This window comes from Chiloscyllium punctatum, chromosome 22, assembly GCF_047496795.1.
Source record: "Chiloscyllium punctatum isolate Juve2018m chromosome 22, sChiPun1.3, whole genome shotgun sequence".
Lineage (NCBI taxonomy): Eukaryota > Metazoa > Chordata > Chondrichthyes > Orectolobiformes > Hemiscylliidae > Chiloscyllium > Chiloscyllium punctatum.
The window spans coordinates 35230885-35247816 of NC_092760.1; the positions used below are offsets into that span (position 1 = coordinate 35230885).

The window sequence follows — 16932 nt, forward strand, 5'->3', positions numbered from 1 at the left end:
GGAAATCAGATGTGCCCTGAATTCACTTCACTGCCTGTCCTCCATAACCTTTGAAACCCTTGTCAATCAAACAATCTGTCAACACGACCTTAAAGATATCCAATGACCCAACCTTCACTGCTCACTGGGAAAGAGAATTCCAAACACAAACTAATCTCTCCAAATAAGTTCTTCCTCATCTCCATCTTCACTGGGAGGCCCTTATTTGACAACTCTGGGCCCTAGTCCCTGGGGTTTAAAAAAAAATCCTCGTGTCACTGAACTGTCAATCACCTGCTTAATCTTGCATCTTTCAATGGAGCCACATTTATTATTCCAAATGCAAATATCTCCTTCTGTCACTGCAGTCTTGTAGGAAGTGCCATGCCTCAGATTAGTGATTCTGGGTGGAGACCTGCCTAAAATTAGCAACTCAGTTGGGATGTGGACTTGGAAATGTGCGAAAACTCCACCTCAAGCTAATATTTGGTATTGGCCGTATTAGTCTATGTATAGCAGTGCTCACCAGCATTCATATTGGCGTTTGAATTCTTGGAGCAATTCTGATTTCCTTTTGTCTTTGCTCATTGTAGGAAAATCTGGAGGAATGAAGGAGCAAGAGCTTTCCTGAAGGGGGCATACTGTCGAGCCCTGGTTATTGCCCCTCTCTTTGGCATTGCACAAGTTGTTTACTTCCTGGGAATAGCAGAGACCATGTTAGAGATGCTTCCACGTGGACGAGATTAACCCATGGAGCACCTTTGCAAGACGTCTGGCCTGGTTTCACAGGATCGAGTATGTCACTCAAAGAGCACAGTTTTTGGAGTCTAAAACTCAAAACTACCATCCTCCTGCTTTTTGTCCTTATTTCTACCTTGGTTGCAAAAGCCAAACTTTATTCTGCTTCTCCCAGTCATACCTAAAGACCAACAGTATTTTTTTGTTGTTTTTATTTAAATTGTTAACACAAGGATGAAAGTGTTTGTGGTAAGTTAGCACCAGATAGTATAAGGATTACTGTAAGTTTGTAACTCTTAAGCTGGTCAGTACTGACATGACAGTAATGTTTTTAAAGGGATCATCTCCCTTCATATCCAATCATTTAGGGTATTGAAGGAAAATAGCGGGGCCTGGAATGAAGTTTGAGCAGCCAAGCACTGGTTAACTGACTCGTTAACACTAGTTTCTTTTGGTATCTGTATGCAGGTGCAGAGTAACTTGTTTTTGCAAAACAAAAATGCCATGTAAAGTTTATCCCTTATGGTGCTGCCTTTAATATGTTGTCAGAATAACAGTTAATTGGTTGTTTGACATTTCGGGGATGAAATTCGACTTGGGGAGGTAGTTTAATCAGCAGCATTGCATGGACTCTTATCCTGTTCTATTGACACCAACTGGATATGGGCAAGCCATTTCACAGTGAACTGGTGTGATATTACCTACCCAAGGCAAATTTCACTTCCCCACCTCACCAGGTGTGTAGGTATTGACAGATTTGAATCAAAGCAAACTTGAAATGAAATTGGGCATCAGAAAGTCTACCTTTATGCCAAATAAAATGTGGAGTGAATAGTAGCCAGTGGCTGGCGGCTCGGAACCTGCATTGCTTTGTATGAGCTGGGTGAGGAGAATAAGGCATTTGGGCAGGTGCAGGCAGGATAGATGCTGATTAATTTGAAATTACCTCGATCGCTTTCGAGCTTGGCTGCTGAGTTGTATTGAAAGCAGTGCAGGCCACCTGTGTTGAAGCTACACTGGAGTTGATGATGTTTTCACTGTGGTGCAGTGATGTAATTTGAGCCAGTGCCCTTTTATCACAGGCACACAAAGGCCATCTTCAGTGACTCTGTTTGGCTAACCAGTCATTCCCCTTTTATTTCAGCCCCAAAAAGAACCCACTATCATTGAAACTGCAATGCGTGGCTTGTTTGTACCTGTCCCATCTGGTATTACTTTAACTTGCCTGTATTATAAGAGCAAACAGCCACTATCAATTCAATATTAATAGAATCCAGAGGTGAAACACAGGATATCAGCTTCTGGTTTATAGGCAGCCGAATTGTCACTAGACGTAATTAGCAGATGACAACAAAAACACTTTTTAAATTGTACAGTGTGCTTTAATCTTCATTCAGATTCCTAACTCTCATCATAAAAACTGCTCCCAAAAACATCCGTGTCTGCCCAGCAGTCACCAGTAGATCGATCATGTGTGATACAGTGAAAGATGATTTCTCCATTGCAGTCTTTATTTGTTTAGAAACACAAAATCTCCTTGTCACAGTTCAGGTCAACATCATGCAAAAGTTTCTGAGGTCTACCATTTTACATTTTTGAAGTCCTGACTGATCCGAGGTGGTGATTCTAGGAGTAAAGCAGATAACAAACTGCTGAAACTAATTTTTCTGGGGTTTTGATATTACCTGATCTCTGTGTTTGCTTGAATTACTGCCTGGCAATCTACTGCTCTGACATTTGATATCTTTCAACTGCTGAGCCTTCTGCTGGCTGATCTGTATAAAATTATGCTGCTGTACAGTGGAACGAGAGAGGAGGCTTTTGGATGTACGCGTTATCATTTGTGCTGCTTATTGTCAATAGAAAGAAGAAACACGGGTACAATACACATAGGTTTATTTATGGGAGAATCTTTTTTTCTTAAAAGAACAGAGTAATATTTTTGTAAAGGAGACCATTTCTTTGAACCACTAAACACCAAATCCTTTTAGAGCCATGGCTTTAACATACCTGATGCGATCCCTTTAGAATCATGAAGGTAAAGTTCTGGTTTTTTTAAAGTGCAGTACTTCTTATACATAGATTGTCAGTATTACTTGATCTCAGATTCACATGGCTCGAGGATTATAGTCCCTGTCTTTTTTTGGAGGTGCTGTGTTTTGACTGTTTTAATTACCAGTGAAATTATATGCTTATAGGCTGTGCAAGGATTTGAGGTCAGTGTTGATTGTCTGGAAGTATTGAGCACACTTGAGAGAAGGGCCATTAAATCCGCCAAAGGATTTCCAGCATTTTTGAACTTAAGAACTGAAGGTCTTCCCATATGTGCGACACAGATAAAGGGAATGTCTGTGGGAGGACTGGGCAATGCAAACATTAACACTGCTGCTTCATACCATGGAGTGAGAGTTCAAATCTGGTTTACATATCTCTGGTTTTGAGGGCCCAATTCAAAATTGGCTTGAGTAGTTTCACAAAATTGCTATTTATTGGCACTAAACTGCCAATCTCACCAAGGCAGTAATGGCTGTCTGATACAGGAAGTAAGGCAACTTTATACTGGTCCAGTAGAGAGCACTTCCCACAGATTATTACTGGGAATACTTAATGGTGTTTCACTTCAATAAACATGAGACATACCTGAATGTTCAAAATCTGAATTGGAAGGAGGGAAATTAAACAGATTCTGATTGTTAAAACGCATTTAATTAGCCTTTATTGTCACGTGCACTCGAATGAGTGCAGTGAAAAGTTTGTAATGTTGCCATACAAGGTACCTCTGTACACAATACTTAAGTATGTGTTACAGACTTGAAAGAATTCTCAATAAAAGTTCGGCATAAGAATAAAGAAGCTTTCATTTTAAAAAGTGCTCAAATTTAAGTCTTCATCATTTTGCTGTTTTGGACACCGCAATGAAATTCCATGATAATGAAACACTCCAAAAGGTCCAGTGGTGTTCCCAGACTAAGATTTTGCTGTGTGTTAAGGATTATTGGGCAAACTTTACCCAGTGCAGTTTTCTGGATTCTTATAGATCACTTAGTTACTTCATAGACCAGTCATACAATTAAATGCTTGAACTTTTGCTTTGCCTTAATTCCTGTTTGGCAACATTCAGCTATTTTGGACCTCATGGATGCCCTAGGAATCAATTGAGTAAATTATAACTGCTGGAGATCTAAGTGTTCTTTAGGATTTCCAGTTTGAGTCCAATAGAATTCATGGGAGAGAGGCTGATTCATGTGTCATGGACCCTGACAGCGCAATTCTTCACTGAGTTTCGAGGTAGTTTGCAAATTTGAATCGTGAGCTCTCTCTCTCCCTTAATTTTGTTTTGCTTGGAAGGCTGTTGAGTAAACTATGCATTTCTGGACCTCAAAGTAGGTTCACATAACTAACACTAAGACTGAATAAATCATGTATATGTAAAACCTTTTCCTCACCCAAACCTCAACCAAGGTTACTTTGCCCTCACGCTTTAGCTCTCTCACTTAGGATCATGATCTTATTTGAGAACTGCAGGATGAATTTGTGACTGATGCTTCAATTTGCATCAAATCTGGTGAGTTACATAATAAACAACTAGTTCTCGCATTTTGGTGATACCTGCGCTCTTGTTTTATAAAGGTGTAATCGAAGTGGGAGCAAACGACAATTCTCGTTTGTGGTAGGATTTTTTTTAAATCAGCTCCTTTAGCTGCTCATTATTTTAGTTAATCTTATAATAATGCAAATTAGAATATTGCAAGTGTAAAATGTTGCTAATTTTATATAATTTTATATCTCATTCTATGCTGCTTAATAATTATTCCTAGATATATTTGGAAAATACAGTATTTCCTAAAGTGTTATTTTACACAGATCTCTTGATTATTGATAGACTATTGCATTTTCTGTTTCTCTTTCATTTTGAAAGGAAAGCCTCATGGTTGTTGGGACTGGATTGGGTCTGTACTAAAAACAGTTTATTGATGTTTTGCTGCATTTGTTATCTTGAGATTGATTGGGTATAGTGAGTCAAGGTTTAGCACCCATCAGCTCCTGGATAGCAACAACTTTGTACCTCAAAAGCTCTGCTTTCAGTACCAGTGAAGGAAATAAAACTTGCGGTTTGCATTATTGAGTAGATGACACCTACTTCCTTAGTGCTTAGAAGATGAAAACATGAGCTCATTAAATCTGTAAAAATCTTAGAGCTTGCCAGGATAAGTGCTCGGAGAGATGTTTCTTCTGATAGCGATCTGGAGTTAGGGGTCACAGTATCAGATTGAAAAGGTCAGCTATTTATCACTGAGTTGTGATTCTTAGGACTTTTCTGCCATAGATTCTTACTCTTTGATTATATTCAAGTTCAGCATTGATAGGTTTTGAACACAAGTAATTGAGGGGCATGCGCATGGTGCGGTAAGTTAGGGCATGATCTTATTGAATGGTGATGTAGGCTTGAAGGACTGAATGGCCCATTGCGGCTCTTATTACTTATGGGAACTTGAATCTAAATCTGATATTGGAGTTTGCTTGGTATTGTCCCAGAGGTATGGTATGTTCTTATCCATTTATCCCTATTATTGTATGTAATATTGAGCGGTAATTCTGTACTGTGAGGATCAATGACAATGAGATTGAGCACCAGCACAGAAATGAGTCAGTTGGCTCCACTAATCAATGTCTGTGTTTGCCCTCCATCTCCGTTTCAGTTGACCTATTCTCACTGTCTCCCTCAATCCCCTTGACTTCCTGGATGCAACAAGCCTCTCCTAGATGCAGCAATGTCTTTCAACCACTTCATATGACAGAGTTCCATCTTCATCAGTCTTGAGTAAAGTCATTCCTTCTAAATTCTTTATTTGATATATTGGTACCTGATTTGCATTTATGGCTTGTTGTGTTTTGATTTTTTGTTATTCGAAGGCTATGCAGTTAAGGCCAACAGCACTGCCAGGTAGGGCACCAGCAACGTGTATGCACTTGCAGAATTAGTTGCAGGGCTGTGTCACTAAAAAACACTGAAAGAGAATATCTTTGTGTGTGTGGCTTCATGGGTCCTTGTGTGGGGGGGGGGTGCAGGGGTATGGTGGGAATTCTTGAAAAGCTACAACTACAATTTAGACCCCCTATAGTTTGGGGATGGAAGACTTGACCTGGAGCAGTTGCATTTCATGAATGGTATTGGTATGTGACTGTGCAGTGAGCAACACTGCTCTTGTATGTATCAACAGGGGGTGGGGACCAATTTCTTGTTCCAGGCAACTGTCAGTCATGTCAGTGCCACTTGGAACATTGCTGTGACAATTACTTGTAGTCCACAAAAAAAACAGGGCATTTTTTTCTGAAGAGGAATGCTGTTTCAATGCTCAGTTTTGTTTGTTTTTGTTCCCCACAATGTCATTATATTGTAGTATTTACATTATGTATTTGAAATGCCCAAAGTTTGCCCTGATTGTAGATTGTTCCACTTAATGTCATTTCACTGCCATCAATCATTTAGTTTATGCTCCATGACAATTTCACAGTGTAAGTCGTGTTAGTTTCGGGTTGCAGAGAAGTGCAGAATACACTTCCACGCCTGACTCTGAGACACGAAATACTTGAACACTGAGCCTCATTTCTAGCCATTGACCAGCTGTCTGTCTGAAATGGGGAAAACAGCAGCAGAGTTGGGGGTGGGGGCTCATTCAGGTCGTAGAATTTAAATTCAATGAATCAAGCTGGAATTTTAAAGCTAGTCTCAGTAATGGGTGACTATAACAGCTATCATCAGTTGCATTAAAAGAACAATCTGGTTCACCAGAACTCTTTAGGGAAGTAAACCTACTGTCCTTCTCCAGTCTGGTTTATTTGTGACTTTGGCCCCACAACAGTTTGGTTGATTCAAAGCTACACTCTGTAATGGCCTAGGAGGCTACTCCATTCAAACACATTTGGGGATGTGTGAGAAAAGCAGCTTTTGCGAACAACACCCGGGTCCCACAGAAGAATTTTTTTTAAATGTAGAAGTTTTTAATTCCTGTAAATGTTCTTCCATCCTGTTCCCACCAGGCGTGAAGGCATAGCATTCCCTGAATGTGTCACTTTTCCAGCATGTCTGCAGCTTGCCTGTTTGCTCAATCATTAGTTCATAGCACGAGTGCTCTCTTTTTCTCCATTAATCAAAGCAAGCACGGTGGCTCAGTGGTTAGCACTGCTGCCTCACAGTGCCAGGGACCCATGTTTGATTCCACCCCCAGGCAACCATGAGGAGTTTGCCCATTCTACCTGTGTTTGTGCGGGTTTCCTCCAGGTGCTCCAGTTTCCTCCTACAGTCTGAAGATGTACATGTTAGGTGGATTGGCCATGGGAAATTGCCCTGTAGTGTCCAGGAAACTGTAGGCTGGGTGGATTAGCCAAGGGAAATGTGGGCTTGTAGGGATAGGGTGGGATGATTTTCAGAGGATTATCAGAGGATGGAATACGCTTGAGGCACTAAACTACTTCTTTGGCTAATTTACATTAATACCTTGAAGTGTAGCAATGAAGGCTTCAAGAATCTTGAACAAATCACTCCATTTATTAGCAGCAAGGATTCAGAAACTGAGGGACTCTCCATGACAAAATGTTGAGTGGTATCCCTCGCCTTAAACTGACATGGTTTTTGTTTAATTCTGAAATTGCTGTGGTGCGATCAGATCTATACCTCATTGGTCCTGCACTCCCAAGGGTTTCATGCGAGGAGTGACATATGTCTTTCTGACATTGCTATCTACATTCTGGCTCCTGTAATGTAATTTTATCTGATAGTGAACTATCATGTGATAATAAATGGAATAACCAGACCATTGAGAACTAATGGTTTGGACAAATAGTTCATATGCTACATTCCATCTAAGATGCGTGGTCACTCAGTAGCTGGGGTATTCCATGCACATCAGTTGGTGTGAAGATAGGTTTCTGCTTTCTGAAGCCCTTGAAGCATGGTTCTCTGAGCTCTGTACAGCAACAGAAAAACTGAAAGGGGTTGTTGGTTGTGAGTGGGCTCTGAATTATATCACTACTGTCTCACTCCTCTAAATTTGTTTCCCACCCTTAATTTACCCTTAAGAGCTGCTTTTCTGAATATATTGGCTTGCGAGAAAAGTTCAGAGTCAACAACAATGATATATATGTCTGGAATCACATATAGACCAGACTAGATAAAACTGACATATTTCCTCCCTTGAAGATACTAGTGAAGCAAATTTATTTTTACAACAATCCCATGGTCTCAAGGTAACTGTTACTGATGCTAGCTTTTTAGAACATAGAACGTTACAATGCAGTACAGTCCCTTCAGCAGTCGATGTTCCGCCACCCTGCAGAACCAATCTGAAGCTTATCTATCCTACACTATTCCATTTTTTTTTAAGATTTCCTACAGAATGGAATCATCCATTTGTTTATCCAGTGACCATATAAGTGCCCTTGAAGTTGGCGAGTCTACTACTGTTGCAGGCAAGGTGTTCCACGCCCCTACTACTCTGAGTAAAGAAGCTACCCCTGACATCAGTCCTATATCTATCACCCCTCACTTTAAAGCTGTCTCCTCATGCAGCCATCGCCATCTGAGGAAAAACGCTCTCACTGTACAATCTACCTAACCCTCTGATTATCTTAGGTCTCAATTAAGTCACCTCTCAACCACCTCCTCTCTAACAAAAACAGCCTCAAGTCCCTCAGCCTTTCCTAATAAGACCTTCCCTCAATAACAGGCAACATCCTAGTAAATCTCCTCTGCACCTTTTCCAAAGCTTCCACATCCTTCCTGTAATGCAGTGACCAGAACAGTATACATTGCTCCAAGTACGGCTGCACCAGAGTTTTGTACAGCTGCAACATGACCTCGTGGCTCCAAAACTCAATCCCTCTGCCAATAAAAGCTGACACACCGTACACCTTCTTCACAATCCTATCAACCAGGGTGGCAACTTTCAGAGATCTGTGTACCTGGACACAGAGTTCTCTCTGCTCATCCACACTGCCAAGAAACTTGCCATTAGCCCAGTACTCTTTATTCCTGTTGCTCCTTCCAAAGTGAATCACCTCTCATTTTCGCGTTAAACTCCATTTGCTACCTCTCAGCCCAGTTCTGCAGTTTATCTATGTCCCTATGTAACCTGCAACATCCTTCAGCATAATCCACAACTCCACCGACCTTAGTGTCATCTGCAAATTTAGCAACCCGTCCTTCTACACCCTCATCCAGGTCATTTATAAAAATGACAAACAGCAGTGACCCCAAACAGATCCTTGCAGTACACCACCAGTAAATGAACTCCAGGATGAACACTTCCCATCAACCACCACCTTCTGTCTCCTTCCAGCTAGCCAATTTCTGATCCAAACTGCTAAATCACCCTCAATCCCATGCCTCTGTATTTTGTGCAATAACCTACCACGGGGAACCTTCTCAAATGCCTTGCTGAAATCCACATACACCACATCAACTGCTTTACCCTCATCCACCTTTTTGGTCACCTTCTCAAATAACTCATTAAGGTTTGTGAGACATTACCTACCCTTCATGAAACAGTGTTGACTATCCTTAATCAACTTATTCCTTTCTAGATGATTATAAATCCTATCTCTCATAACTTTTTCCAACATTTCACCCACAACTTGAAGTAAGGCTCACTGGTTTATAATTACCAGGGTTGTCTTTACTCCCCTTCTTGAACAAGGAACAGTCTTTTGGCACTATGCCCATGGACAGATTATTCCAGATTTATTTTACCAATACATCAGATAACATGTATCTAGCCCTCCAGCTTTTGTATCCAAATTCTGAGGCATCTTATTGCATCCAGGGGAGTGGAGACCCTTGAATAGTATTCAAATTTAACTTGGTTAGTATTTCATTAGATCCATTGTCATTTTGTCCATTGACCTATGAACAACCAGATAATCTGGGTTCATAACTATGGTTTTTATGATTTCTTATCATAATTACAGTGAGTTTCCTGTTTCCTTGTTGCTTACTGCGTTTATGTCGAGGAACGAGCATGATATAAAATGGGCCAGTTTAGTTCCTTTACTGAGTTCACACAATTTGACCACATAAAAAAAAATTGCTGTGAAGGTTTTGTTAAGTAATAACAATTTATTATTCATAGTGCTTTGATTACTGAAGAGCTGAACTCAAGTTGGATGAAGTGAAGAGATACAAATATTAACCACACTTAACAGTACAAAATCTGATAATCATAATCACAGTACCTGTGTTGTCTTGGGTATGTGAAATTTGAATAGAACTGAGAGAATCTTGCAGATGATTGGACTATTGCCAGGCCAAAGTTGTAAAACTGATCTAATGGCACAAGTTGGGGAATGGATCAATTTTAGGTAAAGAGGATCAATTTTAGACGTGTTGTCTGAGAAACAAATGTATGTTTCAGACTTGTACCTGTTGGTGATGCTTGTGATACTTGCTTGAGTTTGTTCCTCACTGCAATTGTATGAAAAGCAATCATGTGCTTTTGTCACGAAATAGTCATTCGGTTAATTCTTGTACATGATATAGTCTGTGACTTCTTTGATAGTGCATTTTGTATCATGAAAAATGAGTGTAATTAACAGTCAGATCTTGTTTCCTCAGACAATTTCATTTATTGCAGCACTGTGTAATTTGTGCAATATCCTTGAACTGAACTCTCAGCATTTGAAAAGTGAGCTTTGTGATGTTTATGTTGGCATTAATGTTTTTGTTGGGGAGGGTGGTCTGGGCCAAGTATGGTGACCTTACTACTTATATTTACACTTCTTCGGTTTTACATGCAGCAGCCACTGGCCTGTTCGAAGCCCTCCTTGGTGATTCTTTTCAGATGTAATTTTGTTTTTCTGTTGCAGCATGGATCATACACTCACTACCTGGGTGAGAAGAGTGTTTGCATGCATGTTACCTGTAGTGAAACTCCAGTGTAATAGTGTGGGAGTCTTAACCTGCACATTGTTTTGGATGCAATCTTTAATTGGGGCATCAGTCCCAGCAACCTGCACTGTGTGTAACTCAGTGTTTCTATTCACTGTTTAAAAGGCCCCCTTGGAACTATTTAAAGATGATGTGTGCATTCCACCCTTAACTAACACCACTGGAACAAAGCAAACCCATGGCTTGTTTGCCGTTGTGTGATTTTACAGGGGGAGAACATATTAAGTCTTTTCTTTGCAAAGCGTAATGGTTAGAGGAAACATTGGTGATGTTTTAATGACATGCTAAGGTGCTATATGAATGCATGTCTTTTTTTTCCCTGAACTGTTCCCAAATGATTCGCCATGAGGACAGTACATCATGAATGCAATGGGAGGAGAATGCATAGTTCCTTGACTGCCATCATACTACTTAGTTGATAATAATGAGATTGTGTTAAGGAAGTGATGAGCAGAATAATTAACCTGAAATTTGACACGTTTTTAGAAGGGGATTTTTTTTAAACAAGAAAAAACAAGAAGCAGATTGACTGACGTTTTACCATTATTGTGATGAGGGTAATTCTCTATTATATTTCAGCATGGGCTTAACAACTGGGCAGTTTGGGAGTGAGGCAATTATTGACAAAGCAGCCTCTTAAGTTTGAAGGTTCACTCTGGGTTAAATTAACTAATGTGAAATGTGCCACATTTTCACATTTACTTTATTCTTCAAAATTTAAACAGATAAAATCAAATTCAGATATTTATTGCTGATCACAACTTAAGTGAAATGCAGAATCTAATGTCATACTTTCAGAAGTTGACAACTAATGTCAAGATCCCTTGTCTCTAAGTTCAAAATCCTGAACTAAGGCTTCTTTCAATTTTTCTTAAGATAGCAAATAGACGTCTAACAGAGGATCTCATGATACTGCAAAGAGCAGGGGGTAAATTAGTAAGTGACACAATCAAAGGAAACGGTTAGATTGCTGGTTGGGAAGAGGACTGCATTAGACAATCTTGGGGTATAATCAAATTCTGATCCTACAGCCATTGTAACGTGAAGTATTTGTCATGAGTTCTGAGAAAGGTTGACACTAACAGTTTAGATTGAAGGTTTACTTCAGAATCGAATTAGTAGATAATGTTTGAAGAAAGGTTAATTGTGAATATTTGCATTACTAAACACTAGCTCCTTAATGATGTATAATAGAGTGCAATTTACAATTGTTTATTCCAAAAAGTAATGGAAACATGTGCTGAAGAATTTGTGCAAGGATATAGTTAAAATATATTTTTATGTATCTGCCTACTATTGCAGAATAATGGTAATAATAATCACCTACAAATCATGGGTTTGCCATTTTTAGTTGCTGCTGTTTGTATAAGAGCTGCCCTTACATTAATTAACATTTTCAAAGAATTTAGAGCTCACTTATTTTTGTGCTTATTGTTCTGAGCAGCACATGCTCCCCCCACTTCAAATTCTTTTTATGAATGGATGCTTTAAAAAAAGGTATTTTCTGAAGTCTATGGAAGTGTGAAATGTTTTCCTCAGCAGTGGGTTGTTTAAATGCAGTTTTAATTAAGATCCAAAGTTAACCTGCTGTGATGTGCATAATATTGTGAGTTGCTGTTATGTGAGGTGAAGCCCTGTACATGGCATTCAGTAGCTGCTGCATAATGGTACTGTTTAAATTTGTAAATGGATCTGTATTAAAAGAAATCATTGAATTGTGTAATTTATGTCACGTGGCAAATAATAAAGGTTATTGAGACCAATCACTGACTTGGATCAGTTTATACCTTATCTGGTGTTTTTTCTTTCCTCCATTTTCTTATTCCTGAGGATGGAATTTGTGTCAACCTGGTTAACACATCAGCACATTTCAGTCAAATGGATGAAGGCCCATTCCACATCTCCAGCACATGAAACTAAACTGATGATTCTGTGCAATTCTAAGGAAATTCTACATTCAGATTAACCAAGTCCCTATCCACACATTCTTCTAATGGGATGGACTTTAAGACTGCCATAGCACCATTGATACAGATGCCATGAGTTTGATGCACCATTAAAGTGCAGCCTTCCCAGCATGACAGATGAATTTAGTAAAAGATGGGTAAGGATGGTGGCTAAACGTGGAAAAACAGCTGTCAGGATTTTAAGAAAGCTTTGGAAAGGAAATATCGGGACAGCAGTGGATCTAGATCTTAGTGAAAGAGTGGGCAACAAAGTAGAGAAACTCAGTAACAGACTGGCCACAACTGGAGAAATTAATATGGGATTTATCAAGGTGGAGTGAGAATTTAATAGAGTTAGAGGATCAGCTGAAACTCTGCAAGGTTTCAGTGAATCACACCTGGAGTACTGTGTTCAGTTGTGGTCACCATACCTGAGGAAAAACGCACAAAAGTTTCACTGAGTTAATCTCTTGGAATGAGTCAGTGCACTGAGGTTAAATTGTGAGCAACAGGATTATATTCTCTTGACCAAAACATAACAAAGAAATGCAGATGCTGGAAATCCAAAACAAAAACAAATTGCTGGACGAGGTCTGGCAGCATCTGTAGAGAGAAAGCAGAGTTAACATTTCGGGTCCAGTGACCGTTCTTCAGAACTCTGAAGTTCTGTAGAACAGTCACTGGATCTGGAATGTTTGCTCTGCTTTCTCTCCACAGATGTGCTGAGATTTTTAAGTTTCTATTTTTAATATTCTTTTGATCTTGGAAGAATGAGAAGCCATCTCATTGAAACATGCAATGTATTCAAGGAGTTTAACAGTTAAGACTGCATGGTGACCCAGTGATTAGCACCGCTGCCTCCCAGCAACAGCGACCCAGGTTCGATTCCAGCCTCAGGAGATGGTCTGTGTGGAGTTTTCACATCCTGTCTGTGTCTGCGTGGGATTCCTCCAGTTTCATCTCACCGTCCAAAATGTGTAGGTTACATGGATTTGCCATATTAAATTGCCCATGGTGTCTAGGAATGTGCAGGTTGGATGGATTAAACATTGGAAATGCAGGGTTACAGGGAGAGGGGAGGGTGTGAGTTTGGGTGGGATGCTCTTCGGAGGGTCGGTGTGAACTTGATGGGCCAAATGACCGCCTTCCACACTATCAGAATTCTATGACCTACAGGGCTGGGAGGCTGTTTTCCCACACTAAACATTTTGGGCATCTTGGTCATTGGACAAGGAGTCTGCAACTTGGGACTGAAATAAAAGTGAAATTCTTCACTTAAAGCTTTGCAAAGCATTGGAATTCCCACCTCAGAGCTCTGTGGAAATTGTCATTGAGAATATGCAAGACTAAGATGTACCTTCAGATACAGACTGAATCAAGGCATATGAAGCCTTGAGGTTCAAAACTTGTGATAGAATGGTGGAACAGATTGAAGGATCTTTTGACATTGACAAGCACCATAGTGCATGCAAATCAACCAGACACTCAACCATTGATAAGGCAAAACTTGTTGGGAAACTGTTATTTTTCTCAGGGTCTCATTAATGTCTGTATTAGCAACGCAAATTTGATCAATATTGCAGTTGTGGCCAGGAATCATTCTGCAGACATTTCAACAGTTTAGTGATTAAACAGTCCATGCTTTTTCTCTGTAGAACCATTAAAAACACAGGGAACAAGCAGCTAACTGGGATAGTCATAAGAGATTTTGATCTCCAAGTCTCTGAAGATCAGACATAGAGCTGAGAGTTCTCAGTTAGTGGAATAATTGGAGTATACAGATGATGAATGGGAAGTAAATTCTTTTTAACTAATACCCGTGTAAAGATTGTAAATGCCATTCTGTAGCAGTGTTGATTGAATATTTATTACGGTGTTCCTTAACTTTTAACATTATGTTGCCAAAAAGAATACGAGGGCCATGTGGGCATGCAGTAATTCTTTCAAAACATGGTGTGTGTAAAGATTTTTTTAAATAACACTGTGTTCAAGCAAATTGCAACTTCTCTGTCTTTCCTGGATTACTGCAACCACAGAAATGGAGAAGCGCAGGAACAAGCGATACCACACAACCGTTGAAACTTACACAATTCAGTTAGATCTTGGTTAAACTGTGCATAAACCAACTTACCTTTTTATTCCCTTACTTTTATGGTGGGACAGTGGAGAACTTCCAAAGCAATTTTTCAGAGTGCTCAGCAAAAGTATATACCAGTGAAAAGGAAGGACTGTACGAAAAGGGGTCATCTGCCATGGGTGTCTAAGGAAATAAGGGAGGCTATCAAACTGAAAGAGAAGGCATATAAAATGGCCAGGATCAGCAGGAAACGAGAAGATTGTGAAAGCTTTAAAAGGTCTACAGCAAGCCATTAAAAGGGCTATAGATTACGAGAAAAAAAACTATCTCAGAATATAAAGACCAATACCAAAAGTTTCTATAAATATATAAAACAAAAGAAGAGTGGCTGAAGAAAACATTGATCTTTTAGAGGATGAGAAGGGAGATTTAGTAATGGGCTATGAGAAAATGGCTGAGGCATTGAGTAGGTATTTTGTGTCTGTCTTAACAGTGGAGGATATGAATAACATGCCAGTAATTGACAAAGAGACGAAGGCAGGTGAGGACCTGGAAACAATCATTTGAGGTAGTGTCGGGTAAGCTAATGGAGGTAAGGGTAGACAAGTCTCCCAGCCCTAACTGAATGCAACCCAGTGTACTAAAAGAGATGGCAGGAGAAATAGCAAATGCACTTGTGGGGCAGTCCCAGAGGACTGGAAAACAGCAAATGTGGCGCCACTGTTTAAAATGAGAGGTAGACAAAGATGGGGAATTATAGACCAGTTAGCTTAACTTATGTAATGGTGAAAATGCTTGAGTCTATTATCAAGGAAGAAATAGCAAGGTATCTAGATAGAAGTTATCCTGTTGGGCAGACGCCACGTGGATTCATGAAGGGCAGGTCATGCTGAACTAACCTTTTTGGAATTCTATGAAGACATTATGAAAACAGTGGACAATGGGGACCCAGAAGATGTGGTGTATCTAGATTTCCAAAAGGTCTTTGACAAGGTGCTGTTCAAAAGGCAGCTACATGAGATAATGATAGAAGGCATTACGAGCAATGTATTAGCATGGATACAGGATTGATTAACTAACAGAAAGCAGAGAGTGGGAATAAATGAATGCTATTCTGGTTGAGAATCAGTGACTAGTGGTGTGCCTCCGGGATCAGTGTTGGGACTGTATTTATTCACAATTTACATAGATGATTTGGGGACCAGGCCAAATGTGAAGTCATTCATTTTGGTAGGAAAACAGTAAAGAGGATAATTAATGGTAAGAAATTGCAGCGTGCTGCTGTGCAGAGGGACCTGGGTGACCTTGTGGACGAATCACAGAAGGTTGGTCTGCAGGTGCAACAGGTAATGAAGAAGTCAAAGGGAATTTTGTCCTTCATTGCTAAAGGGATTGAGTTTAAAAGCAAGAAGGTTATGTCACAGCTTTATAGAGTGCTGGTGAGGCCACACCTGGAGTACTGCATTCAGTTTTGGTTCCCTTCCTTAAGACAGGATATACTGGCACTAGAGGGGGTGCAGAGGAGGTTCTCTAGGTTGATCCTAGGGTTTGAGGGGTTTGGCTTAGGAGGAGAGACTGGGATTATATTCATTGGAATTTAGAAGAATGAGGGGATCTTACAGAAACGTATACAATTATGAAGGGAATAGATAAGGTGGAAGTAGCGAGGATGTTTCCACTGGCAGGTGAAGCTGGGATAAGAGCGCATAGCCTCAAAATTAGGGAGAGCTGAGTTTGGCCTGGACTGAGAGAGAATTTCTTCACGCAGAGGATTGTGAATCTATGGAATTCCTTGCCCAGTGACATGGTTGAGGCTTCCTCAGGAAATGCTTTTAAAACTAGGATAGATAATTCCTTCACTGTTCAAAAAATTAGGGATATGGTGAGAGCATGAGTAAGTGGAGCTGAGGCCATGAAAAGATCAGCCATGATCTTATTGAATGGTGGAGCAGCCTCAAAGGGTCAGATGGGCTACTCCGATTTCTTACATTACCAAAACGCTTTAGATCTCTACCTTGAGTGCCTCACCATTTTAAAGTATTTATAGCCTTTTGGAAAAAGGAAGTGCACTCCAGACAAAATGAGTATGATCTTTCTGAGACTGAAGCAACATAAATATATGAAATAGAAGCTGAAGTTAACCCTAACCCATCCTTCAAGAGGAACATATAGTTGTAGAGATGTACAGCATATAAACCAACCCTTCGGTCCAACTCGTCCACACCAACCAGACAGCCTAAACTAATCTA

At 40.0% G+C, this 16932-nt stretch overlaps 1 protein-coding gene across 6 annotated transcripts in view; it reads left to right on the forward strand.

The window, feature by feature from the left end:
• The window catches only part of slc25a22a (solute carrier family 25 member 22a), a 134307-nt gene extending 121884 nt beyond the window's left edge, over positions 1–12423 (forward strand). For all 6 annotated transcript variants that reach the window (XM_072591997.1, XM_072592001.1, XM_072592000.1 and 3 more), the window contains one exon: positions 573–12423. In XM_072591997.1, the coding sequence (XP_072448098.1) occupies positions 573–726 (154 nt within the window). In that variant the 3' untranslated portion in view covers positions 727–12423. The remainder of the gene's footprint in view (positions 1–572) is intronic.
• The last annotated feature ends 4509 nt before the right edge of the window (positions 12424–16932 follow it).